Source organism: Gossypium hirsutum, chromosome D07 (assembly GCF_007990345.1).
Source record: "Gossypium hirsutum isolate 1008001.06 chromosome D07, Gossypium_hirsutum_v2.1, whole genome shotgun sequence".
Classification (NCBI taxonomy): Eukaryota; Viridiplantae; Streptophyta; class Magnoliopsida; order Malvales; family Malvaceae; genus Gossypium; species Gossypium hirsutum.
The window spans coordinates 17542789-17569328 of NC_053443.1; the positions used below are offsets into that span (position 1 = coordinate 17542789).

General features: G+C 33.2%; 5 protein-coding genes and 1 long non-coding RNA gene across 11 annotated transcripts; 5 read left to right on the forward strand and 1 right to left on the reverse strand.

Moving 5' to 3' along the window:
• Positions 1–2538: 2538 nt before the first annotated feature.
• Positions 2539–6349, forward strand: LOC107954248 (uncharacterized). Its single transcript, XM_016889748.2, has 3 exons — positions 2539–3439; positions 4686–5458; positions 5937–6349. The coding sequence occupies exons 1-3, from the start codon at positions 2675–2677 to the stop codon at positions 6103–6105; spliced, it is 1707 nt and encodes a 568-aa protein (XP_016745237.1). The 5' UTR covers positions 2539–2674; the 3' UTR covers positions 6106–6349.
• Positions 6350–9569: 3220 nt separating this feature from the next.
• Positions 9570–16153, forward strand: LOC107954247 (uncharacterized protein At2g29880). Of its 2 annotated transcripts, none has more exons than XM_041097631.1 (4): positions 9570–10764; positions 10913–10954; positions 14631–15665; positions 15738–16153. In XM_041097631.1, the coding sequence occupies exons 3-4, from the start codon at positions 15300–15302 to the stop codon at positions 15837–15839; spliced, it is 468 nt and encodes a 155-aa protein (XP_040953565.1). In that variant the 5' UTR covers positions 9570–10764; positions 10913–10954; positions 14631–15299; the 3' UTR covers positions 15840–16153. The 2 variants fall into 2 exon arrangements, with proteins under 2 accessions (XP_040953565.1, XP_016745236.1); XM_016889747.2 differs by having other exon boundaries at positions 15294–15665.
• Positions 10913–13159, reverse strand: LOC107954246 (myosin-3). Its single transcript, XM_016889746.2, has 4 exons — positions 12890–13159; positions 12424–12546; positions 12232–12348; positions 10913–12134 (listed from the first exon to the last, which is right to left on the reverse strand). The coding sequence occupies exons 1-4, from the start codon at positions 12989–12991 to the stop codon at positions 11118–11120; spliced, it is 1359 nt and encodes a 452-aa protein (XP_016745235.1). The 5' UTR covers positions 12992–13159; the 3' UTR covers positions 10913–11117.
• Positions 16154–17971: 1818 nt separating the features above from the next.
• On the forward strand, positions 17972–19581 carry LOC107954245 (uncharacterized). Of its 2 annotated transcripts, none has more exons than XR_005916207.1 (4): positions 17972–18135; positions 18487–18782; positions 19035–19157; positions 19426–19581. It is a non-coding gene; the product is annotated as an uncharacterized lncRNA (long non-coding RNA). The 2 variants fall into 2 exon arrangements; XR_005916206.1 differs by having other exon boundaries at positions 19035–19122; positions 19426–19579.
• Positions 19582–20173: 592 nt separating this feature from the next.
• On the forward strand, positions 20174–20518 carry LOC121219144 (glutathione S-transferase F9-like). Its single transcript, XM_041096822.1, has one exon. The coding sequence runs from the start codon at positions 20174–20176 to the stop codon at positions 20516–20518; it is 345 nt and encodes a 114-aa protein (XP_040952756.1).
• A 1983-nt stretch (positions 20519–22501) lies between these two features.
• On the forward strand, positions 22502–26057 carry LOC107954244 (uncharacterized). Of its 4 annotated transcripts, none has more exons than XM_016889743.2 (6): positions 22502–23055; positions 23219–23410; positions 23496–23780; positions 23879–24096; positions 24295–24549; positions 25565–26057. In XM_016889743.2, the coding sequence occupies exons 1-6, from the start codon at positions 22707–22709 to the stop codon at positions 25832–25834; spliced, it is 1569 nt and encodes a 522-aa protein (XP_016745232.1). In that variant the 5' UTR covers positions 22502–22706; the 3' UTR covers positions 25835–26057. The 4 variants fall into 4 exon arrangements, with proteins under 4 accessions (XP_016745232.1, XP_016745233.1, XP_016745230.1 ...); XM_016889744.2 differs by having other exon boundaries at positions 23541–23780; XM_016889741.2 differs by having other exon boundaries at positions 22518–23055; positions 23159–23410.
• Positions 26058–26540: the final 483 nt, after the last annotated feature.

Below are 26540 nucleotides of genomic sequence, written 5' to 3' on the forward strand. Positions count from 1 at the left end.
GACTTCAACTCGAAAGATGTTTCACCTGTTGGATAAGTTATGCATAGCAATTGTTGTTCGTCCAGTGTAGCTACAAGTTGGCGTATAGTTTGATCTGCCATGTCGTCTAAATATTCGGATGAGTAAATATCTTCGATGTAAGATCCTTCTTCAAAGTCGGGTTGTGGTTGTTTACCGCGCCGAATAGCTTCTCTTCGAAGTATTCGAGCCAACTTTTCTATTTCAAGTTCAAATGCTAGAGTCCTCAATTCCAACTTGGTCATAAAGAAAACAAACAAAAATTAGAAATTTTCACCAATCCCCGACAACGACGCCAAAATTTGATGGGCGTCGAAACCACCAAATATAAATTTCTACGACAAATATAACAGTAAATTGAAATATAGAGCAGTGGGGTCGAATCTACATGGACTGGTTATCTAATTTCGCCTTTTCTTGTGACCAGATTTGCTGTCTCGGTTACAGTCATGCTTGCGACTTGTGCATAGTAGCGCTGAAAAAAAATGAGGGTTTAAATTGATTAAGATAATAAAATAAGGAAATATGAAGTGTAATAAAATAAAATAAAAACAAATTCAAAAATGAAAAAAAATAAATTTAAGAAAATAAAATAAATTGGTAAATAAAATATTTTTAAGCTTAGCCTTAGCCTCGGTGTACTCCGATCTTGAATCGATCCTTGAAATAGATTTTCCCTTCCAAGCGATAAGCTGGTTATAGCAATCGAGGATCCCTCAAACTGCCAACTCTTCCTTTCGTAGTAGATCCGGTATCACCTACAAATCGACCCTTGTTGAATTTTCAACCACGTAGCATGTACTCGTAATTTAAGACTTCGACAACCTTGTGATATGAAAAGCCCAACTCGAATTAACGGCCTCAACTATGTGGGTCGTTTAAATCCGATCACTATCTCCCTTGACGAAATCCAACTAGCTTTTTCTAATTGAACACGCCAATTTGTTCGCGGGATTTTGACTATAGCACTGCCAACTCAACTTCCCAACTGTACGCCAAATGATTCCAACCCAACGCGCGCCTTTTGAATTGAAATCGAATCAACTTTGAGGGACGAATTTGTCCTATCCTATATACTGGAGAGATAGCGAATGTTGAATTGCAAAGTATATAGTGTGGGTTCATATCTCACGATTATTTTGTCGAAGTGATAACTGGACTAAGGCTAAAAAGGATTTAGTTAATCATGAAAAGAATTATAATAAATTGTTTAAATGAAATTATAGAAAGTGAGAATGAAAAGGGCCTTGGAAGGTAATTAAACCTAAAGTTGAAAGTAAAATAAAAAATATATATTGAAAGAACATAATAGAGGTGACGTAGGAAGGGGAAAGAAAAAATGAATAAAGAATTTATTAAATCCTAAAAGAAAAAGTGTGTTCAATTAGTTGTAGCCACTAGGTATTTATGCACACCTTTAGTGCTAAAATTTAGTTAGATTTTTTCTAAATATTATTTGTAAATAATTCTAAATATTATCACTCAATTCGAAATTTAAAAATCAAATTTAAACTAGTTACGGAGTTGTAACAATATCAAAAATGCTTCAATCTTTATCCATCCACTTTTTAAAAAAAACTTCAACCCTTCAATCTTTATCCAATCATCTTTGAATTGAATCATCTTTGAATCTTCAATCTTTCAATCAAACCCTCCTCTTTGCTTTTTGTTCCAATTTAGCCCCTTTTTGCAGGAGTTTAAATTCAGTACACCAACTTTATTCTTGATAAGAAAAATTCAAATTAAATAACATTTTATCCGGTTATTAGTTAAAAATAAATACATTAAAAATACGAGTTTATCTTGCTATCACTCCGATATGTCTTTTTCATTTTTTGCTATTGTGTTTTGGTTGATGTTGCATTTTAGTTTTTATGCATATATGTTTGCTATTGTGTATAGTGCTGATGTTGCTATATCTTCTTGCAACATTAATGAATATAACTATTGTGATTACCAATGCAGTAGAGGAAGATTATGGTGGTTGACACCTTGTTTAAAGGCTTCAACTTTAGTCCTTTGATATAAGCTCTTCCTAACCCTGGGGTCTGTAATCAAACTCGAGGGGTTTTCGTTGTGTTCTTATATTGTCTATTACTCGTCTTTTGTCTCATGTCTTGTATGGCTCCTTGATTCTATTTTTGTAAAGAGTCATATTATCGACAAACCCTCTTTTATCCCTAGTTAAATCCTTTCTACCTTATGCCATAACCTTTAATTTGAAAACAAATAATAAGATTTTTTCTTATCATTGTTTTATATTTAAAATTTAAGGCTAAGAGTTAGGGTTTGAATATAAAACAAATAATAAGATTTCATTGAAGCATAAAATAAGTACATACATGTAAGGGATAAATTTCAAAACTAATTTAATATACAATTGTATATATAAGCTTTAATTTTATGATACATAAAATTTTGATTTTTCTAAATATATATCATTAAATCAAAATTAAGACTTAACATGTACATTTAAATTACAATTAAAATTTCAAAAAATTAAAATTAAAAATATAATTACAAATTAAATCAAAATTCACCCTACATTTCTCGACGCTTACAAAGGCTAGATGGCCTGATAAGTTCCCAGTTACGTCAGGACTAAGGAGTAAAGGTACATCTAGAAGTCAATCGACGGGGAATCTGTTTGTTGGGAATGGCGACGACAGCAAGAGGAGTAGGAGACTCAAACCCAGACGACGACGACGAACTCAACTTTTTACTTTCCCAGCAGCACCACGAACTCATGGCTGCCCATTCCCTCGAGTCCGACCTCGACTTTGCCTTCCAGCTCCAACTCCAAGAAGCCCTCTCCGCTTCCCTTTCTCCCCACACTTCCCAACCCCCACCGCCGCCGCCACAGCCCCCCGTCCAAAACGACACCGTCTTCTCCTTAACGTCTCAAATGCTCTCCAAACTCCAACAAGAATCACTTGATCACAAGCGCTGCCTCCTCGAAACCCAGAAACTCAAGGACGACCTCAAGCGTCGGGTCCACGACGAGAAATTCGCCCGCCGGATTGCCGACATGCCCGAAGAACTTTGGGAGGATTGGGGCGATTTCTTCGAACGTCCCTTCGGTGAAGGGTGTTCTAAAGAACTTTGTTGGGATGAAACTGACAGCGAGATCGACTCCGTTGATGGTGTTTCTGACAATGAATATGATTTTCGTATTTACTTCAAGGGATTGATTAGTGAAGAAAAGGTTAAAGACAAGGCATCCAACTACGCGGGGATTGGAGTTGCGATTTGTGATTTTAGGGATAATTTGATTTTGGAAATTACAAAGCCTTTAGTTGGAGTTGGGTTGAGCAAACAAGCAGCTGAGCTTAAGGCGTTGATCGAAGGGCTTAACGCTGCTTTGTCTTTGGAGCTTGATAGGATTGAATTCTGCTGTGATTATTATCCCATTTATCAATACGTAAGTTCCTATACATCCTTTTATTTTCCCATTTTGTTACAATTCATGTGAATTTCTCTGTTTATTTATGTTCATTTTCTTATTAATATTAGTACTTTCTCTTTTGCTACGGGAACTAAACTTAAAAGATGGTTTTCAATTCAAATGTATAATCATCTTATCGAGTTCAATTGCCACCCGTCCTCGGTTCGATCCTTGGACAATCCTACCCCCTATCCCTTATCATAATATGTATAATCATCATGAATCTTAACTAATTTATAGATGATATATGCCTTTCATTCTCATTGTTTTTATAGCATATAAAATCCATATACATTCTCTAGAATTCATGTCTCCAAACATAACACACAAGAAAATTTGAAGAATTGATTGTCTGACCGAAGTATATAGTACATAGTGTTTTGAAAGGATGGAATTTGGCAATTTTCATCTTTTATATGGAATAAAAATTAAGAGTTAGTATTGCATTTTAGTCATTGGTTCATTTCTACTTGAAAAAAAAAAGTAAAATGGAGAAGTAATAAAGAATCAGAGTAGGAGGAAGTAGATATGCTAGTGTAAATAATGGAGTCGACTTGGCTCTAGTGAATGAATTGAACTCATGAATCAGTTATGTCTTAAAAAGTTGTATTTAAGTCTGTTTTTATTTCCTTTACAAAAAAATGTTATGTTTTATTGTCGATGAGTACTATATATCCTTTCAGGGTCACTGAGAGTTTGGTGGGGTTATCTTGTTTGGAAAATAAGTACTAGGATTTTAAATTTAGAGAAAAATGTGGCAAATTAAATAAAAGGGAGTTATGGTGATACAGAAGGAAAGCAACTAAATGAAGGAGATAATTAGGGTTCCATTGAAATGCTCACTACAAACCCCAATTCATTTTTATTTGATAACTACTCTGTTGTATGGTGCCAAAGCGTTGGTAAAATGCTCTTTAGCCATGTTTACAACAGGTGATACACACTATCAGCAGCATCTCATTGACAGGTTGTTGTTTTGACTGAGATCAGGTTATGCTGTGCTTAACCATGGGCCATTTAAGTTTTCTGGTTGTTAAAATATTGCCTTTGATCAAGTAATGCTGGATATACATGTCACAAGATTGAAAGAACATCATTGATCATACTTGGGTTTAACTGTATTTGTGCTTTGTAATTATATAAAACTATCTATTGAAAGCCTCTTTATCTTCAAAATAAAGAGCCAAAGGGAATGTTGTTTGTGATGTTTTTGGCAATACAGATTACTAGGAGATGGCCTCCAAAGCAGAGGAAGATTTCAATGTTAGTGAATCAAGTATTACTTCTTCAAAGAAAGTTTACTGATTGCCGCCCCATACTCATGGCACGTAACGATATTAAATATGCCTTTAAGCTTGCAAGGGAAGCAATAGTATCTCAGGTCACTCAGCCTGTAGAGCAAAATGAAAGCAAGAGTGTGAAAGAGACTTGTGTTATCTGCTTAGAAGATACTGATTCTGGGAGCATGTTTTCAGTTGATGGATGCATGCATCGATACTGCTTTTCTTGTATGAAACAGCATGTGGAGGTGAAGTTGCTACATGGGACGGTGCCCAAATGTCCTCATGAGGGTTGCAAGTCTGAGCTTACTGTTGACAGCTGTAGAAAATTTTTGACCCCTAAAATGATTGAGACATTGAAACAAAGAACGAAGGAGGCATCAATTCCTGTCACTGAGAGAGTTTATTGCCCATATCCTAGGTGCTCAACCTTAATGTCAAGAAGTGAGGTTTTAGAATATTCTAAGGATGCACTTGTCAGAGCTGAAAGATCTGGTGCCAGGAAATGCCTGAAGTGTCATGCCCTTTTCTGTATCAACTGCAAGGTTCCTTGGCACAGTGACATGACATGTCAAGATTACAAAAGAAAGAATCCCCTTCCACCTGTAGAAGATCTTAAGCTGAAGTCACTTGCAAGCATGAATTTGTGGCGCCAGTGTGTGAAGTGCAACCACATTATAGAACTTTCTGAGGGTTGCTACCACATGACTTGCAGGTATTTCATTTTAGTTATGGTTTTTAGTTTTCTTTTTTGTTGTTGCTTTTAAAATATTTTGTCCCACAAGTTAAGTTTGTTCAAAAACCAAGATGAAGGGAAGGGAAGGAGACGGGGAGTGGTGGGTTTGAGAAGGTGCTCGCAGGGATGCTGCTTGAAAACAAGGGATGTGTGCTTGAATTGGAAGATCATATCATGATTTTCATATGAGTTATCAACATTTGGCACCATTCCCTTGAATACCTGTGCCTTGACCGTGTTGGGACTATTATTTCCCCTGCCATGTCTTGATGTATCCCATACATATTTCTGTGTCAATGGCATGTATGTGTCATATACGAGGGTGTTTCCCATGTCTGTGCTTTGTAGATGTCATATGTCAGATAGTGTTTAAGCTGACAGCTACCAGTAAACCATATTCGCTATATATATTGTTATGCCAACAAAAGCTGCATCTCATGGTTGGTTGTTTTTGCAGATGCGGATATGAGTTTTGCTATAATTGTGGGGCTGAGTGGAAGAACAAAAAGGCAACTTGTTCTTGCCCGCTTTGGGAGGAGGATTTGATTTGGACTGAAAACAGAGACACAGATGAAGAAGAGATGGATGAAGACTCTGACTACGATGATGGTTGGTTTGTCTTCTGAGGACTCTTAACCCAATTTTCACCATACTCTTCTCATCCCATCTCTCTGGCCAATTCCAAAACTTGGTGACCATCTTTATATGTTTATAGAAGTGTTTTTGCATATACAATGTTTTTAGCCAGGCTTCTGATCCATTTGGAAGAATAGTGAAATGCATCAGGTTTCCTTTAAAAGAAACCGTCCTATAATAAATCTAATCCTAGTAGTGGTTGCATCACATAAGTTGAAGATTTGAAATTTAACATTTCTACCTGGTTTTTTTTTTTTTTAATCCGAAGTTTCATCTAATTTCACAGCATATGTACACATAAAGAACAATATATAATGTTAAAATTTTATAAATAAATGAACATATACGTATATGTATATATATGGTCTTCTCATAAATTTATGCAACAATTTTATCCATGGGTGTAGTTGCATTCTTGATCCTGATTGTTTCTTTATTTCTAACCTTTACCCGGATGAGTTGGATTCATTATTCATATAATTGATGAATATTTTAAAAAAAAATTGTATTAATTAAATCTAAATTATAAGATAATATTGTATTGTTAAATAACAATGTTATCTGAGATTCATGAAAATATTGTACCGTTCGAGTTTAGTACGTGTTTAGGGCAAATCTTAAGAATTATGATAAGAGGATTGATTCTCTTATTTAGAGAAAATTTTAAGGTGGGGTCTTCAAATAATAAAAATATTGAGCTTAATTTTTAATCCACTAAAGAAATACTTTTTTTATAATTTCGACTAAGAAGGGAATGTCAGATGAAATTAGGTGTAAGGAGCAGATGAGTCATCTGACACCAATCATGTGCTGGGGGATCAACCTTGATTTCTGCTCTATCTGCTTTTTCTTTTCAATTATTTATTATGTAGGGTAAAGTCGGTGGATAGCATCCTCCCATGGCTTCTTTTGCCTTCAACCTACACACTTTCAAACAAACAACACTTGGAAAATATAAATGTTCCTTTTGGTGTCAAACAGGAATAACTACTTCAATCTTTATTTGATTATATTTAAAAGGAAATTTATAATCCAACCTCTCTTTCTCTTTTAGAGAGAGCAGCAATCGGAAAAATTCACCATTTCTTGGTGAAAATTAGAGGATCTTTCATGTTAATCATAAATCTATTTACTCATTTAAACGATACTCACTTTTCATGTTTTAGTTTAGAATTTTTAATGGTGTTAAAAAATAGGGGACACATTTAGTCCATAAAAATATGTTATCTGATATTCCTTTAACATGACATTGGCATTCATAAACAAATTTCAATTTTAAAAATATATAGAATTCTATAAAATGCTTTCAATTTTATCAAAAAATAAAAAAATATATATAATCCATATATAAATTTTTTTTAAAAATAAAACTCTGAAATTCTTTTATGATATATAAATTATTTACATAAAGAATTCAAAATAAAATAGAAAACTAAAAATATAAAAGTTCTTAAATTTTATATAAATTTTGAAAAATTTTAAAAAAATCACAAAAATATATCAAAAATTTAAAAATATATTTCTCAGTAACATATATATATATACACATATAAATTAGTTTTTTTAACATGCAATTAACAAACAATTCATAGTTTTTAAATATGTGGATATTTATTTCAAAATCGAATTTGATTTGGAATTTCTATTACTTCTAACTGAAAAATGAGTGAACATTACAAATAAAATGAACAAGTTTGTATGTTAAAAAGTTAAAATTAAAATCTAGTAAAATTCTATTAAATTGACTAGTCAATGTGAATCTAATAGAGAGATGGAACTTCACATTCTTCCATGGATTTTGGGTCGGACTTGGAAGAGAATATGTAGTGTATTAAATAATTATTATGATACGCAAAAATATATAGTGTATTAATATCAATATTATAATAAGTAAAAAGCTTATATAAAAAATAGATACAAATTTTTCTATTTAGGTATTTTAAAATTAAAATTAACATTAAGTAACAAAAATTCCATCTCTCTCTTTACCTCTCCCGCCCCTTCCTTCTTCATGTTCTGTGTCTTCATCATCTTACAATTTGTCATGTCCTCAAAATAGAGAAAATGGGCTTCTCTTTCTTTCCTGTTTTGATTTTTTAATATTGAAAATGGGGTTTGTTTCAATGGCAAAGAAGATGAATGTTTGTTTTAGTACTGAAAATGGAAGTTTGTTTTAATGGGAGAAATTTGGAGTAGAGTTTATTTTAAACCATTTTAAAAATTTCTTTGTAGAGAAAATGAAAATGATAAAAATGAAGGTGGAAGGGGAGAGATTGAGAGATTATATTTTTTATTTTTTATTGAATCTTAATTATAAATATTTTTATTTAATTAAAATGTCACGTGTTTTAATTTGATTGGTTCGAAAATTTTCTTACGTGGAGTTAACTATTGGTACCTAAAGTGGTGGCATAATAAAACTTTAGATACCTAATTTGACAAAAAAAAAATACATCACCTAAATAAGAAATTGCATAATTTGGGCACTTATTTTTTATATAAGCCTAATAAAAGTTGAATTTTGCATTAATTATAAGTCAACACACATTTGAATGTAATGGAGCCCAGGTAATATTTTAATTAAATAATATTTATTTAGAGAATTAAAAAAATTAAAATCACACAAAAAAAAAAAAACTCAACCACCGTCTTTACTATGTTATCATTTCATTTTTCTCTGTTTTAAAAAATGTATAATTACGCGGATTAAGTCTTAACTCGATTAATATAATATTATAGTTGCTAATACAGAAGGACGTGGGTTTGAATGCGCTGAAGCGCATTATTCTCCTATTTATCAGTTAAAAAAGAGCGTTGAATACTTCTAAATATTGTATTAAAAAGAACGAATATCATCGAGAACTTATAATCAGATTGTTAAAAAATATATATGTAACTAATTACAGCGGGTCAATAGAATAATATAAGTAAATCCTAGGTGGATCTTCAAAAGAAGCGGCAAAAGCTTAGCTCAGGGAACCGGCGGGAAAAGATTGAGCAAAAGCAAATAAAGAGCTTGGCGAGTAAGAAAAATGCGAACTTGAAGGTATCCAACACATCTTCCTCTGTTGTGAACGTCTTAAATCCAATCCCACCGCTTTTAGCACTACAACTTCTACGGTTGTCCATAATCTCCATCTACAAATCAAAGCAATGCTTTTCTAAGAGACATAACACAACTATAGAGGCGGCAAAAGACGAGAGAAAAAGAAGGATAAGGAGGAATGGGCGGCGGAGGGGTGACGGAATGGTGGAGAAGAAGAGTTGAGTGCTGATGTTGGGTTGGGTTGGGTTGTTCTTTTGAAAGAGAAGAAAGAAAAAAAGAATGTAGAGGGGTTAAGTTGGTTTTTTTATAGCTATCTATAATAATTTTTAGAATTATTTGTAAACGTTAAAGTTCAATTTGTTAATTTTTGTTTTTTAAATTTAAAATTAAATTAATAAATATATAAATATAATAAAAAAAACTCACATCAACATCTCATATCATAACATGGAATGACTATAGTTTTCAAGTTTTCTATTGTCTACATATACATGAATAGCTTAGCCTTATAATTTTTTTAAACTACATTATTATAAGGTCTTTGAAGTATTCAAAATTTTTAATTAAGTCTAATTATGATCGATTTTATACACTTTCTTTGTTAGCACTAATTGCATTAATCAATAACATCTTTCATTTTCCTTTTATTCTACAGTTCAGACTTTTTTCATTCTCTTCTTCCTTCCCCTCTGCTTCCCTGGTCGTTTCTTCCCTTTCGACCTTGCTTCTTCTTCCACCTGTTTCCATCTTCCTCCGCCCACAAGCTCATGGTCGGCGTAGCTCTGGCCACCATGAGCTCTCCCTTCCCCGCTTTCTTCCATTTGCTCCTATCTACTGTTATTGTTTGCTTTTATTTTGTTTCTATGTGCTTGTGTTTTGTTTTAGGTACGGATCTTGGTTGCATCATTGCTTTGCCATGGTTTGACTTAATGGGCTCCCCAAAAGAGGGTATTTGGCTTCTGTACCGGGTAATCTCTGCCACCCCCTAATGCTCCAAGTTCGCGGAGCAAGTCTAAGGTGTATGTTTCCGCCTAAAGGCTTTCGTGGTTGGAGGATTCCAAGTGGATTGCAATGTCTATCGAGGTGAAGATGAAGACTAAGGGATTAGAACTAGTGTTGGTTTTTTGGTGTTTAGAACAAAGTTGACGCTTTGTGGGGTTTAGTCTATTTTGTTTTTTGTTGGCCACTTGTGGCTTGATAGGCAGGTTGTGCCTATTTTCTATTCGTTGGACGTGGTGGTGGTTTTGAGATTTTCTTACAGTGTGTTTGGTTGGGTGTATTGGCTAATCGGTAGCCCCACCCAATCCCCCCTCATTCCTATGTTTGGTTCATGGTATTGCTAATACCATTGTAATCGGTTACTAATTTAATCGGTGGATTTCACCGATTTGTAATCCCCCCATTTTGCCCAGATTAGGCGCCGCATAGGTTTACCATCCCTGTTATACCCTCTCATCTGCTTCCCCTTTGTTTCTCTTCTGTTCCTTCTAGCCTCTGCCGATTTTCTTGTTGGTAAGTTAATCCCCTCCAGATTTCCTTGTTGCTGAAGCCTTAGTTGCAGCTTCTTCAAGCTTTCGAACTGCACTTTCTGATTTCCTTGTTGGTAAGTTAATGGGTTCTTCAAGTTTTCTTCTTTTATGATATTATTGGCATAACTGAGTAGTTTTTCCTTGTTGGTAAGTTAATCCCCTTCAGATTTCTTTCACTCTGCTGATTCTGCATGTAATCGGTTTCCCCTTTTCTGATTACAGCTTCTTCCTCATCGCACTGTGCCCGGATTTCTTCATTTACAGGTGAGTTTTCCATGGTTATTTTGTTTTTGGATGAGGGTGAGGAATTGTTTCTTTTAATTCTTTTTCGAGTTGAGAAAATTGATAGTCTCCTTCTTGCATCTACATATCTCTTTGATCGTTTAGTTCTTATCTGGTTGATAATTGTGTCCCGTATTTTATTTTATTACATTACTTGTAAGCCCATTCCTGTCTCCCTTATGCCAGTTATTTCATCTCCTGCAACAGCATCTAGCTTTGTGGGTATTTCTTCCTTTGTTTTGCCATATTCTATCTCCTCATTTATGGCTCCAGTTCCATGTTCGCTTTCCTTGGAAGCCAATGTTGAAAATATAGTTTGAATTTTCTCCTCTGGTTCCTCATTAGGAAGACCCTCATCAGCAATTGTGTCTACTACTTTAAGCTCTCCTTGTTCTTCTTTTGGCAAGCGTACCTCTTCTATTCTCTTTGTGTCAGAAGAATCTTCTCGGCTCTCATGTTTTACTTCAGCATCCTTGTGGATCTCTTCTTCAATATTCTCAATCAGGTTTGCAATTCTGATATTTTCACCCTCAGAAAGCAATGTGCAAGCAGAACTTTGAAGTTGCTCATCTAGTTTCTCTTCAGTGTCTTCAGTTTTATTGGCTTCCAGTTCTGCTGTTGGCCCTTTCTCAGGTTCAGCAACCTGATCTTTCTGCATGTAAAGTGCATCAGCATCTCTTTTGATTACCTCCGCTTCATTGTTGTCATTAAGTGGGACTTCAAGTGCCAAGTCGGAGGATATATCTTCAAGCTGCCCCATCTCTACTTCTTTAGTCTCTTGATTGGCATCACCTTTAATGGTTTCTAGACCCATCTTGACTGAGCTGATATTCAATGTATTTATGAGCTCCTCCTTCACAGCATCGTTTAAGCTCGTCTGTGCTCTTAAGTCTGTCACAACTTCAATATGACTCTCTTCATGGCAGAGTTTCAAGTCGTCGATAATATCAGCTTTTTCTTCTGCTTCTCTATCTTCACTGGACACTTTTGCAGGATCTGTGGACTCTTCACCCTGTCTCCTTTCTTCTAATTCTTCTATAATGTGGGATCCTTCTTTGTCATGGGTTGATTTTCTTTCAACCTCTGTTTGTTCTGCTTCTATGTGCTCTCTGGACTCAGCTTCCTTGATACATTCAGTTGAGACTGAATTGTAGTCTTTTGCCTGTTAACACATAGTTAAAATGTTTGAGATTTTGACACATAAAAAGAACTATTTTAATAGAAGTATATAACTATTTATTAAGAATTACTGAGATGACCTTATTTGCTTCATCTCCTCTTGATACTGGAGGAAGTTCATTTGTACTACTTTCTTCCTCCATGACATGTTCTTTGATGGCTTCACTACCATCAGCTTTCTCGACTTCCTTATCAACCTGCCAACAATGATAATGTAACTGAAATGCACCTTGAATAAACATGAAGACAAAATATCTCTACAAGCTCTTTACCTTTTCAGACAAAACGACAAACTTGGTAACCTCGTTTTCATTTTCATTACTTTGGTCTTCAGCCACGGGTTCCGAGTCAGATTTGGGCTTTTCTTCAAAACCTGCTAGTGCTGGCTCAACATTCTGTTCGAAATTAATACATTAGTCGAGGGCTTGAGAAATCTGCTACTTAAATGAAGAGAAGCAATTGAATGGTGATAACTGATATGAACAAACGAACAAGATTAGACATACTATACAACTATGTTTTTCCATTATCGTATACATATGAAGTTTTGGTTTTTGTTTTCTATTGATAATTTGATTTGACGAGGTTCTTCATTGAGTTAACCATGTTCTATACTAAAATCTGAATCCAGTTTGTCATTAGAACGTGAATTCAACAAGTCTGTTGCAGTCCCTATTACATTTACATTTGCATAAAATATTATGCTAACTTTGAAAGGAGGGTTGAAAGTAGTCTGACCTCTTCTGTTACTGTTATAGTTTCAATCCTGGAAATTGAAGCATGGCTTGGATCCTCAAAAGTTTTATCTTTAATCTTGCTTGGATTACACAAATTTAGCATTCACATACTCATGTAGCCAAAACTAGCGGAAGCAAAGTTGCTATGAATTAGTCATTGTTATCTATGGTGATTATTGATTACAATTTTACTAAAGAAATGTATTTATGGATTATGATTTATAAAAATATTATTACATTTTAATTTTTTTAATTGAATTGGGATTCATTTAATAATCAAAACACATTTAAAATAGTAATATAAATTATAAATAAATATATTATTAACTTCTTTTTTTATCGAAAATACAAACTTTTTATAATTTTCCCTCATAGAAAATTATAAATTATTTTTAAATAAAAATATAAAATATAAATAAATTTGTATGATTGATACAATCAACTAATTTCGTAAAGTACTACTAAGCGAAAGCATGTTTATAAATAAAATTGGTTCTACTTTCTTTGATAGCAGTGGCACTAATAATGGTTCAGTTTATTTTCAAGTGTCGATGTTTTATTGATTGTAGTTTTAGTAATTTTAGATCTAGTGTTTCCTTTTTCTTTTTTTTAGTTTCATTTTTTAGAAATTTACTAAGGAGATTATGTCATTTAGGGGATTGATTTTGTTAATATAAGGGAGGGCAATCAGGGATCTAGCTTCCCTTGAATAAAAATTTGTAACAATTAATTTTTATTTGATAATGTGTAACTGCAACTTCAATTCTTTGATAGTGTCTTCTAATTTTAATATGTTGCAGTAATGGCCCGTCTGCCTTTAATTGCACAACGTGAGAGGCGTAAAAGAATTGGCATTGCATTGACACTGTGGTTGGAAATTTGTAGAACTGCGATTTGGTTCTTATTTAGAATGGGTGCCAGCCTTAGCCTATAGACTTATAGACCAAGGATTAGGTTCTATACCTTAGATTTTTATGCAAAACGAGATTATGTGAAAAGGCTTGTATATGCTAGTGATGAGACTTGTATTGAACAAGTTAAGATGAATAGAAGTGCCTTTTTTAAACTATGTGAGATGTTAGAATCGATAGGGGGATTGAAGTCGTCAAGAAACGTGCTTGTTGATGAGCAAGTAGCAATGTTTTTACATATCATATCCCATCACCTAAAAAATCGAGTTATCAAGCATCACTTTAGAAGGTCCGGGGAAACTGTTAACAGAGCATTTCATAGTGTTTTAAATGCTGTCATACGCTTACAAAATGTGTTATTTAAAAAGCCAGAGCCAATTACAGCCGATTCTTCTGACACAAGGTGAAAATGGTTTAAGGTATTGGACTGAGTTTTATATATAGCTTGTACAACATTTAGTTGACTTAGATTTAAATTAGTATTCTAACTCAAGGTTTTATATCATGTGATATAGAATTGCTTAGGTGCTCTTGATGGAACCCACATCAAGATTAGGGTACCAACAGTTGAAAAACTTAGATATCGAACGCGAAAAGGTGACATAACAACAAATATGCTAGGTGTTTGTACACTTGAGATGCAATTTGTTTATGTTCTTCCTGGTTAGGAAGATTCAGTTGCCGATGGACGGGTGCTTCGAGATGTCATTAGTAGAAGACATAGGCTAAAAGTTCCTCATGATAAAGTGTATAGTTAGAGGAATTTGAATTATTCATTAAGATCAAACTTTGTGTGTTGAATTAATCATTTTAAAAAAAATTATTTTATAGGTTATTATCTAGTTGATGCTGGATACACAAATTGTGAGGGATTTCTTGCACCATTTAGAGGACAGCGATATCATCTGAACGAGTGGCGTCAGGGTTACCAGCCAAGTTCTCCGCAAGAGTTTTTTAATATGAAACATGCCTCAGCACGTAATATTATTGAAAGATGCTTTGGCTTATTAAAACTTAGATGGAATACTTAGGAGTCCATCGTTTTATCCTGTAAGGGTGCACAATAGAATTATTATTGCATGTTGTTTGCTCCATAATTTTATTCGAACCCATATGAGTATTGATCCCATTGAAGCGGAGGTGGGAGAAGGATTACCTACTAATGTGGTGGATGACGATGAACCGAATATCACAAATATTCATCCATCGGATGCTTGGGTTACTTGGAGGATGGAACTAGCCAACCAAATGTTCGATGAATGGCAAGCATCTAGAATTAGTTAGGTTTAGGGAAAAACTGAGTTTGAATTGATTTGTTGATGTTATTTTATGTATCTAGTATATGAAACTTTGGTAGTGTTTGATTAAAATTCTGTATTGTTCTAAATTTTATGTATCTAGTATTGAACTAACGATATAATATTATAAACTGTTCACCTTTTGATTCATGATATTAAAAATAGTAAATAATGTTAATTTATTTTTTTTCTTAAGATAAATATGTCAGGTGTTCCACAATCACATGCTTCTTCTCAAGCTGCTCGAGGAAGCAAAAGAAAATGGGTTCCAGAAGAAGATGCAGCCTTGGTTTCTTGCATGGTGGATTTGCACAATGTAGGAACATTTAATGCTGATACCGGGTTCAAGGCCGGTTATTTGAACGAGCTAGAAAAAATGCTAGAAAAGACTTTACCAAGAGCAATGTTAAAGGCGAAGCCAAATATTGAATCTCGGATTAGGTGCCTAAAAAGGGAATGGTCAGTCGTCTACGACATGCTTAATGGCCAAAACAATAGCGGTTTTGGTTGGGACGAGCATAGGCAGCTCGTTGTTGCTAAAGATGCAGTTTGGGAATCCTATGTAAAGGTAAAATGTATTTCAAGTATTTATTTTTTTTCTACAAAACTTATAACTAATATGATTTCCTATTTTTTTTAGAGTCACAAAGAAGCCTCTCAGTTCAGACATCGTTCTTTCCCTTACTACAATCAGCTTACTGCAATATACGCAAGAGATCGGGCAACTGGGAAAGACACTTAAATAGCTGCTGATGTTCTTGAAGAAATACATGCTGAGGATGAACGTACTATAGATATGAATGAAGAGAGAAACACATTCTATGACTGTGAAGACGACATGGATGTTTCTGGTACGGACCCGCGAGGAGATAGAGACCAAGGGGGTTCCTCATCTTCAAACAAGAGAAAGAAGAAATCTGATGCTCGTGATAATGTGTATTCTTCATTTGAAGATGCTGCCACTTTGTTGGCCGAAAACATCAAGGCCGTTAGCGATCAAATCAGTAGGAGTATTGCCTCCAAGTGGGTAGTTCAGCAGAAGTCAGAATAACATGAAAAGATGGAAGAGAAAGTTTCAAATTTATATTCAGCCTTATGGTCAATTGAAGGTTTAACCAACGATCAGCGGTATGATGCTTTGAGTAAAATTCTCGATCATCCAACTCAAATGATCGTTTTCTTTAGTTTACCTTCTGTTGCCTGATTGGAATGGGTCAAAAGATTTCTTTCTCACCATTAAATATCAATGTTCAAACTTTTTGATGTTGTAAAATTATATAACATATGGATTATGATGTACAATTTCATTTTCATCTAACCTTTTCTTAATATAAGTTAATTATGTTTATGCAGAATATAATTCTCAAGTTATTTATTGATTTTAGTAAATTCATATAAGAACATTTTATTATTAAAAAGAATTTTATGAAATTATATATCAGTATTAAATTATATTTAATATTAATTATTTTTAATTGTATAAATTCATATAAGAAAATTTATTATCAAGAATTTTATGAAATTAAATATTAATCATAAAATTATATGTAATAATTATTATTTTAAATTATACAAATTCATAAAATATAATTTATTAGTTATAATTATTTTAAATTTTATTAAATCATATATTTTAATTAAAATATATTTAATATTAATTATTTCAAATTTTCATTTATAGTATCATATATTATGACTTGAGTAAATTCATATAAGAATATTAATTATTAATAATTTTATTAAATTATATATTTTAATTATAATATATTTAATAATAATTATGTTAATTTATATTTTACAATATTATATATTATGATTTGAATAAATTCATATAAGAATATTAATTATTAAGAATTTTATTAAATTATATATTTTAATTAAAATATATTTAATAATAATTATGTTAATTTATATTTTACAGTATCATATATTATGATTTGAGTAAATTCATATAAGAATATTAATTATTAAGAATTTTATTAAATTATATATTTTAATTATAATATATTTAATAATAATTATGTTAATTTATATTTTACAGTATCATATATTATGATTTGAGTAAATTCATATAAGAATATTAATTATTAAGAATTTTATTAAATTATATATTTTAATTAAAATATATTTAATAATAATTATGTTTAAATATGATTAAAATATTTATTATTGATAATAATAATCTTATTAAAATTTAAATAACAATAACAATAATCATTTACCAAAACAAATTTATGCTAAGGGTATTTTAGTCATTTTAGTTTTTTCCATTATGCTATTACACCTCTATTCCATTCAACCAAACACAAGATTACTATTACGCCTCTATTCCATTACATTCAACCAAACAGTTAATTTACTATTACACCTCTAATCCAATACAGCGAACCAAACGCACTCTTAGAGCATGTTTGGTTGGGTGTATTGGCATAGCCAATACACCCCTAATCGTGGGCCCCACTTATTACGCCTCTAATCCTTTGTTTGGTTCAATGTATTGCTATTACGGGGCTAAACCATTACTGACCTAATCGGTGAAATCCACCGATTTCTAATCCCTGTCTTTAGCTCAGTTTAGGTGCTGCTTCAAGTTTTATACCCTGTTTACCCTCCCAATCGACACATCCCTTTTTCGCCTTCTGTTCCTTCCTTCTAGCTTGGGGTTTCTGCCTATTTGCTCCCTCTGTCCCTCTGCCTATAATACTCTCCAGCAATATACACACCGACGCACAAGGAAAGCACTATTGGTAAGCCTTTATTTCTCCTACCCTGAACTTTTCTCCAGAAACAATCACTCTTATCATGTTTTTCGTTTCCTTCATGTAAAGCAGTTGCTATACTTTGCTGGGTCTTTTTTTTTTTGGTTTTCGTCAATGATGGGATGTTCTAGTTCGAAGTTAGAGGATCAAAAGGCCCTCCAAGGAATGTTTTTGAGGTGATTAGAGAGATACAGGTTCAGTTTGTTAAAGCTTCTGAGTCAGGGAGTGAAATTGTAAAGTTGCTTGCGGTGGGAACACTTCCCTATCACCGTAAACATGGTAATGATTTTCATCATTATTTTACTAGATTGTTGTGTTATTTTATCTATTTGCTCTAATAGTAATACTAGCTGCGGGGTTTGGTAACTTTTCTGCAACAGCTTCGAAGATGTTGCAAGTAGTTACTCATTCGTTATCATTAGTATCATCTCATCCATCTACTTCTAAGACTTATTCATCGGCTAAAAATACTGATCCGGCTTTTCTAGACTTCAATGAAGAATTGGCCAAGAAACAGAGAAACCTTTCCTCTACATTGCAGAAGTTGTATCTTTGGGAAAAGAAACTCTATTATTTTGCTTTTTCTGTATATTTTATTTGTTAATTTGAAGCCTTTATGTTTCTCTTCAGTTCCTGGAAGAGTTTGAGTGGCTGTGAGATTACGTCCACATAATGTAGAAGAGTTAGTAGCAGATGCTGATTTTGCTGATTGTGTAGAACTTCAACTAGAGGTATTATGTTGCTATCTGACAGTTGGATATGCAGGGAATACAATTCTCAGTGACCTTAATTTTGTTAGATGTCTTTATCTACTTTCTTTTATCTGTTTGATCTTGAAGTACAAATGATTGAGGAAAAGCTAAGAGAAGGGCATATCGATTATATTTTGTCAGGGTTGGCATCTTGAGGGATGCATCAGCCTAAAAGTGAGTTTATTCAAATGAAAATGGAGAAAAGTAGCAAATTCTTGAATAATTATCACTTCATTTCAATTAGTCAAGAAGGATTTAGTTTCTAACCACCTAAGAAAAAGTGAAGTCGACATGCCTGTACTTGTTCACGTAGCTCACCTAACTAGCTTTTAGATTTATTGAAATTAACTCCCATCCAGTTTCTGTAAGTGTTTATTACTTGATTTTGGTAAAGTTCTCACCAATGCTTCAACTTTTCTCTTTCAGCTTAAAAGGTTAAAGCTTCGCAAAAACAACTGGGACACAGACACCTATGAGTTTGATGAAGCGCTGACAAAGTTTGCATCGTAAAAACGTGTGTATGAAGTTGTTGCAAAGCCAGTTGTTGAGGTTTGAGTACAGGGCTTTTCTAATTGTACCAGAATTTGTTAGAATTTTACTTGTTATTAGTTATTCTTCCTTGGCAACAGCAGAGGCGGTGGCTGAAAATAGTTTCAACCTATCATTGTGTTTTGTGTCGGTCTTCTCCCAAGTTATCAATTGTTTTGTTCTGCTGTACATAACTGCTGTGTTTGGTCATAGCTTATAAAGGATTTGGTGCCTTTTTTGATGCATTATTCATTTTATTAACAAGGTCATTGTGTATTTGTGTTCATAGGGTGTTTTGGATGGTTACAATGGGACAATCATGGCTTATGGTCAGACTGGTACTGGCAAAACATATACTCTTGGTCGACTTGGGGAGGAAGATACAGCTAATCGTGGAACAATGGTCCGTGCTATGGAGGATATTTTGGCAGAAGTTTCACCATAAATTGATTCTGTTTTGGTCTCCTATTTGCAGGTTGCATATTAGATATTCTTTTCTAGGAGATACATATTACTGCAGATCTTGGTGTTTGATTTCTGATATTGTCATGAATTGTGCTAATTGGTCTAAGCTTACTTTTCTTTTAGAATTTTTTTTTATCATTTTCTCCAAAGTTACAAGAATTTTAAATTTTAATGTGCCTAATAGCTCTGTTCATTGAAAATTTTAAATTTTCTCCAAAGTTTCTGCATTCTTCCTGAATGGGCCATGTGCTATATTTTTGCATTCTACTTTGTATGCTTTAATTAATGCAGATGATTAGGCTTTGTAATTTAGATATCACAAGGTTTGATTAGATTAATGAATTACTGCTAGGAGAACAACTAGTGCTGGAAAAAGAGAAGCAGCACTCTGTTCTGAACTAGATCACATAAACCTAAGACATGATTGTTCATTTTCTCATTTTCCTTGTCCTTATTCTTGCTCTACATTTCTTGTCTTTCCAATTTAATGTTGTCCTGCATTGTTGCTATTTTCTGCACTAATAATTGATGGTTATATGTTTGTGATTTTATGTAGTGGTAAGACGTTCACGATGCAACCATTACCTCTCAGAGCTGCACAAGACCTTGTTAGATTCTTGCATCAGCCAATTTACCGCAACCAGAGATTTAAATTGTGGCTTAGCTATTTTGAGATATATGGTGGCTTAGCTATTTTGCTTGCTTACTTTCTGAGGCTGTCAAAGAACAAGTACTTGGCTGGTGATTTCTTCAGCCTTGCTGACCTGAGCCACCTACCATTTACGCAGTACTTGGTGGGTCAAATGGGAAAGGAATACATGACAACCAACAGTAAGCATGTGAGTGCTTGGTGGGATGACATTAGCAGCAGACCGTCCTGGCAGAAGGTTCTCCAGCTCTATGCTCCTCCTTTCTAAGAATTGAAAATGATGCAATCTGGGGATGGGGTCTTTTTAATGATGTCTGCTTTGTTGTTTAGCAGTTTGGTTTGGTTTGGGGTCTGGTCTTTGACTGTTTTAAGAGGCCAACTAGTTATCCTATGTTAGATATAGTTACAATAAAATGTTGGTAGGGGTAGGGGGTTACAGTTATCGTTTTGTTTGCCTATGTTTGATATTATGAATAAAGATGAAGAAATCATGTAGATATCAAAGAGAATCAAGTGCTCAATTGAATGTGCTTCAAAGGCAATTTTTTTTTTATTTTCTATGGTTTTATTACTTATTGATTTTCTTTTTGTTGGTTTAAATCTTCGAAATAATTGTCCAAAAGGTTTTGGTAGTGTTGGCATTGGCATTAATAAAAGTTTGAGCTTACTATGAGTATAATTTGAACCCAAATGTGGTAGTGTTGGCATTGGCATTAATAAAAATTTGAGCTTACTATGAATCTAATTTGAACTCAAATCACATTTGCGGTCACCCAAATCATATTTGAGGTGATAAATACTTTATCCATCAAGTTAATATAGGGTTCAAGTTAATTATGGTGTTTATTTATTGTTAATAATTTATACAAACTTATGATTATAAGTAGTGTAAAAAAGGTAAATTATTTACTATGATATCAAACAAGTGAAGTGGCTTAATATAAGTTAATAATGTTTATGCAGAATATAATTCTCAAATTATATTATGATTTTAGTAAATTATATAAGAATATTTATTATTAAGAATTTTATGAAATTATATATCATTATTAAATTATATTTAATATTAATTATTTTAAATTATATAAATTCATATAAGAAAATTTATTATCAAGAATTTTATGAAATTATATATTATTATTAAATTATATTTAATTAAAATATAACTTTTTCTTAGTATAAGTTAATTATGTTTATGCAGAATATAATTTTCAAGTTATATATTTAATAATAATTATGTTAATTTATATTTTACAGTATCATATATTATGATTTGAGTAAATTAATATAAGAATATTAATTATTAAGAATTTTATTAAATTATATAGTTTAATTAAAATATATTTAATAATAATTATGTTAATTTATATTTTACAGTATCATATATTATGATTTCAGTAAATTAATATAAGAATATTAATTATTAAGAATTTCATTAAATTATATATTTTAATTAAAATATATTTAATAATAATTATGTTAATTTATATTTTATAGTATCATATATTATGATTTCAGTAAATTAATATAAGAATATTAATTATTAAGAATTTTATTAAATTATATATTTTAATTAAAATATATTTAATAATAATTATGTTAATTTATATTTTACAGTATCATATATTATGATTTCAGTAAATTAATATAAGAATATTAATTATTAAGAATTTTATTAAATTATATATTTTAATAAAAATATATTTAATAATAATTATGTTTAAATATGATTAAATTATTTATTATTGATAATAATAATCTTATTATAATTTAAATAACAATAACAATAATCATTTACCAAAACAAATTTATGCTAAGGGTATTCTAGTCATTTTAGTTTTTTCCATTATGCTATTACACCTCTATTCCATTCAACCAAACACAAGATTACTATTACGCCTCTATTCCATTACATTCAACCAAACAGTGGATTAGCTATTACACCTCTAATCCAATACACCTCTAATCCCAATACACCTCTAATCCCAATACATCTCTAATCCAATACATCTCTATTCTGCAAACGTGATTGGACATTAATAATTAGGGTTTACATAGGGGATTAAGGACCCATTGTTTACAAACCCCACCAAATACAACTCCATATTGATCTTCTTTCACTAGAAAGTTGAAATAAAATTGACGGCTGTTATTTATTACCAGTAAAAAATGCAAGGAAATCACACGACCAAACAGCCCACCGTCCCTCATAGATAAAAACACACTGACTGACAAATACCCATTTTGTCCACTCTGTAAGTTTCCCACCTTTCATCACCATTTAATAAAAAGGGGTCACCTTTTTTTCCACACCAAACCTTTTTTCCTTTATACTAAAAGACAGATCCCCTTCTTCATCGATTCCCTTTAACTTGTGCTTTACGTTCAAGCTTTTTTCAGTGGTTCTTGTTAAAATTGGACTTCAGCTTTTTCATCCTCTGTTTTCGTTGAAAAAAATGATGGGCGGCGAGGGGTTTAGAACAGCATCCGCCGCCGCCGGCGTAGCACCGGATAAAGCGGCGAGTTTTAACGATGTGGTGCGTGAATTCATGAAGGGATTGCTGGAGATGAGCGTGGAATTCGGGAGAGGTTGTCGGGATGTAGTGCGGCAGAGTTTGGTTACAGAGGATTCGTTTTTAGTGAGGAATTTCGGTAACGATTCTTACATTGGTCGAAAAATCAAGGTTCCTAAAGACAATGTTTTAAGGAGATTGAGATTGTTTAATGAGTACTTGGTTCCAGAAGACAAAGATCCTTTGCATGCTTGGTCTGTAATACTCTCCGTCTTCCTTCTTGCTCTTGCAGGTATTCTTAAGAAATAAAATGGAACATGGTTACTAGGATTATTTCTCAAGTTTTAAGATTCTCATTCAGATTCAAAACCTTATTATTGCCCACACAAACATAGGTACCTTTGGTTTTTATTTTTCTGTTGATCAATTACTGATAAAAAGGAGCATTGCTGCAGTCTTGAGTTTAAGTATAGAGTATGATACTGCAATCCCGGTGGCAAAGAACGTGTACATACATCCTCCTAGTGCCGATCGAATAATTCTACCGGACGGTAGATATATGGCATATAGAGAGCAAGGCGTTCCAGCCGATAGAGCTAGATTTTCGATCATCATTCCACATTCATTTCTTTCTTCCCGACTTTCAGGTTTGGTATAGAAATGCTAGAGTATATAGCAACTTGGTTTTATTGACCTATATGTGTTCATACAATTCATACTTAATTTTCTCAGTTTGTGTCCTTTTGCCCCCACCCCCACCCCCCCACCAAATGCTAGGGATTCCTGGACTTAAGGCTTCGCTATTAGAAGAATTTGGAGTGCGGTTGTTGACATATGATCTTCCGGGTTTTGGTGAGAGTGATCCTTACCCCTATAGGAACCTCGAGTCATCAGCATCGGATATGTTGTTCTTAGCAAATGCGCTTGGTGTTAGTGACAAGTTTTGGGTTGTAGGATACTCAACTGGTAGTGTGCATGCCTGGGCTGCTCTCAGATATATTCCCGATAGACTTGCGGGTACTAATTTCATTTAACTTCAGTAACTTAAGTTTTTACAACTGACTATGCACTCTTGGGGAAGTGATCATCTTTGGTTCACCATGGCTAATTTGCAGGTGCAGCTATGTTTGCTCCAATGGTCAATCCTTATGATTCACTGATGAATAGGGGAGAAAGATATGGAATCTGGGAAAAGTGGACTCGGAAAAGGAAATTTATGTATTTTTTGGCTCGAAGATTTCCTAAATTTCTATCTTACTTCTACCGGCAAAGCTTCCTCTCTGGAAAGCATGGTCAGATTGATCAATGGCTAGCATTGACACTGGGAAGAAGGGTGAGTGATTTTCTACACTATGAGCTCTCTAAGGTTCCGGAATCCAGTTAAGTACAGTGCATAATATGCAATTTTTTGTTTCCAAGGCACTCTACGGTCTTAAATGTGGAAATGCATAATATTCTAAGCGAGTTACTAGATTTTTGCAGCATTTCACTTGTCAAGCATCGAATCTAAATTCATATATTGTCTTTACAGGATAGAGCTTTGATAGAAGACCCTATCTATGAAGAATTCTGGCAAAGGGATGTCGAAGAATCAATCCGACAAGGAAATGCAAAACCTTTTGTGGAGGAAGCTGTATTGCAAGTTTCTAATTGGGGATTCAGCCTTGCAGACCTCAAATTACAGAAGAAACAGAGAGGAAAAGGAATCCTAAATTTGATCAAGTTTTTTCTTAGTGGCTCTGAGGAAGAATATACTGGTTTTCTTGGTCCAATACACATATGGCAGGTATAATTTCATCCTATGTTGCTGTGACTCTTCCATTTTCTTGAACTACTCGTATCTTTCACTTGTGTCCAACACATATCTAGACATATGATCCTTCAAAGACCCTCCAATTACATGGAAAAACTTGTTAAAGAAAAAGAACATACCTATGTTGGAATGGACCTGTATCTGGTACTCAAACTCACCTGAGTAACATAGATTCCATCCTTATTCATACATTGCCGCTGCATTAAACTGTTCTGCTACACTTTTTCCTGTTCATTGAAGCATTACGGATTTACTGATCTATTGTTTTCTAGTGTAATATGTGATAGCTGAGAAGTTCTTTGCTTTAGAGGCTTCCATTTTACTTTTGTTTTTGTGGTTAATTTGTTGCCAACTATTATCATATTTAACTTGCTTTTTACATTTTGGATTCTTGCAGTCACGTTAATATAATTTCTTGGAACTACATTTTTTCCAAAACCTATTTGCTCAATTTGGTAACAAAGAAGCCTCCTTGTACTAATAATAAAAATAAAAAAAGGCTAGCTTTCTGGTATTGCTTAAACATGAAATGTCTAACCCATAGAGCACTTGATAGATGCTTAGTACATCAAACTTTCTTTTCGGAAGAAAGTACCATGGCACTAAGTTACTGCGACACTTCATTTTTCTTGAAGAACCCCTTTTCAACTTCTATGTCCAGCCCATAGGTATAACCTCCATAGACCCACATGATATGATATATGGAAAAACTTAGAAAAGCTTGAATATACCCATGTCAAAACCTGAGTCCTAGTAACAAAGCCTTGGTATATAAGATCATCAATGAAACAACATTTGGTTTTGATTCCCAAGATATGAACTTTTAATCTAAAATCGTACGAGTATTAGTTTGCTTGCAACGTATAAACTATGGTTTTATTTTGCAATTTGAGAGCAGAACAAGACATGGATTTCTATTCCCAAGGAAATTTTAGTTGAACCTTCTTTCTTTTTAATTTTATTTGCTAAATTTTTTGGTGTTATACAGGGGATGGATGATAAAGTAGTCCCACCTTCAATGACTGATTTCGTTCATAGGGTTCTGCCAAGTGCTGCAGTTCATAAACTCCCATATGAGGGTCATTTTACATATTTATATTTCTGTGATGAATGCCATAGACAGATATTTACCACACTTTTTGGAACCCCACAAGGCCCTCTCCCTGTCAACAATACCATAGAAGTGGAACAAACACCATTGGATGATATACAAGTGCAGGAAGATGCTTCAACTCAGGATGATTTTAAGACAGACTGAGATATCGAAGTTTTCTACAATTAGGTTTGAGTTTTGACATGTAATGTAAGGTTGGTTGTATATATAGCATAGGTTTATTCTATCACTTGTGATTAGAAAAGTTGAATAAAATTTTCTCATATATTTATGTGGCAATGGAATGGAGATTTGAGAAACATTTTGAAGTTGTTGGCTGGCTACAATGGAAATAAACATAATCAAGGAAAAGGTGATGACTTGTTCTGATTTGTTGTTAGCTGCTTTCAATTTAATCTTGAGACAATAGTTTTTTTACAGCTTATTATTGTGAATTGTGTTATGGGCTGACCACCTAAGGCTAATTGTTGCCTTAGCTGTATCTAATGTCTGCAATAAGCCATGACCACTCCACTGCTAAACAAACTAGATTTAACTGTGAACTCTGATACCCCATGTCCTTAAGAGACTTTCCACGTTTTCTAGTCAATGTTTTCAGCGAAGTTAGGTTTGGCTGGGGAAACAAAACATAGAAATTTGGCTAAATTATGTGATAACATAGGGGATGGGGTTTGATTAATGGTTTGGCCTTTAAATTATATCAAGGTACTTTGAACATAGAGTTAACGACGTATGTTTTAAAAATACAGTGACATGTGAAAATTATTATAATGCATTTATCCATGTTAGTGGCATTCACATAAATTAAATTTTAAAAAAAAGATATGCAACAGTCTAAAAAGTTTAAAAC

Coding starts and splice junctions, on each gene's coding strand:
- LOC107954246 (XM_016889746.2), bottom strand. CDS start 12,991: ATGCTAAATTTGTGTAATCCAAGCAAGATTAAAGATAAAACTTTTGAG. Junction 12,547..12,889: donor CTATAACAGTAACAGAAGAG/GTCAGACTACTT, acceptor AATTTCGAACAG/AATGTTGAGCCAGCACTAGC. Junction 12,349..12,423: donor TTGTCGTTTTGTCTGAAAAG/GTAAAGAGCTTG, acceptor CATTGTTGGCAG/GTTGATAAGGAAGTCGAGAA.
- LOC107954248 (XM_016889748.2), top strand. CDS start 2,675: ATGGCGACGACAGCAAGAGGAGTAGGAGACTCAAACCCAGACGACGAC. Junction 3,440..4,685: donor ATTATCCCATTTATCAATAC/GTAAGTTCCTAT, acceptor TTGGCAATACAG/ATTACTAGGAGATGGCCTCC. Junction 5,459..5,936: donor TGCTACCACATGACTTGCAG/GTATTTCATTTT, acceptor TTGTTTTTGCAG/ATGCGGATATGAGTTTTGCT.
- LOC121219144 (XM_041096822.1), top strand. CDS start 20,174: ATGCAACCATTACCTCTCAGAGCTGCACAAGACCTTGTTAGATTCTTG.
- LOC107954244 (XM_016889741.2), top strand. CDS start 22,707: ATGATGGGCGGCGAGGGGTTTAGAACAGCATCCGCCGCCGCCGGCGTA. Junction 23,411..23,495: donor TCTTTCTTCCCGACTTTCAG/GTTTGGTATAGA, acceptor TAATTTTCTCAG/TTTGTGTCCTTTTGCCCCCA. Junction 24,097..24,294: donor CATTGACACTGGGAAGAAGG/GTGAGTGATTTT, acceptor TTGTCTTTACAG/GATAGAGCTTTGATAGAAGA.
- LOC107954247 (XM_041097631.1), top strand. CDS start 15,300: ATGTCAGGTGTTCCACAATCACATGCTTCTTCTCAAGCTGCTCGAGGA. Junction 15,666..15,737: donor TTTGGGAATCCTATGTAAAG/GTAAAATGTATT, acceptor TATTTTTTTTAG/AGTCACAAAGAAGCCTCTCA.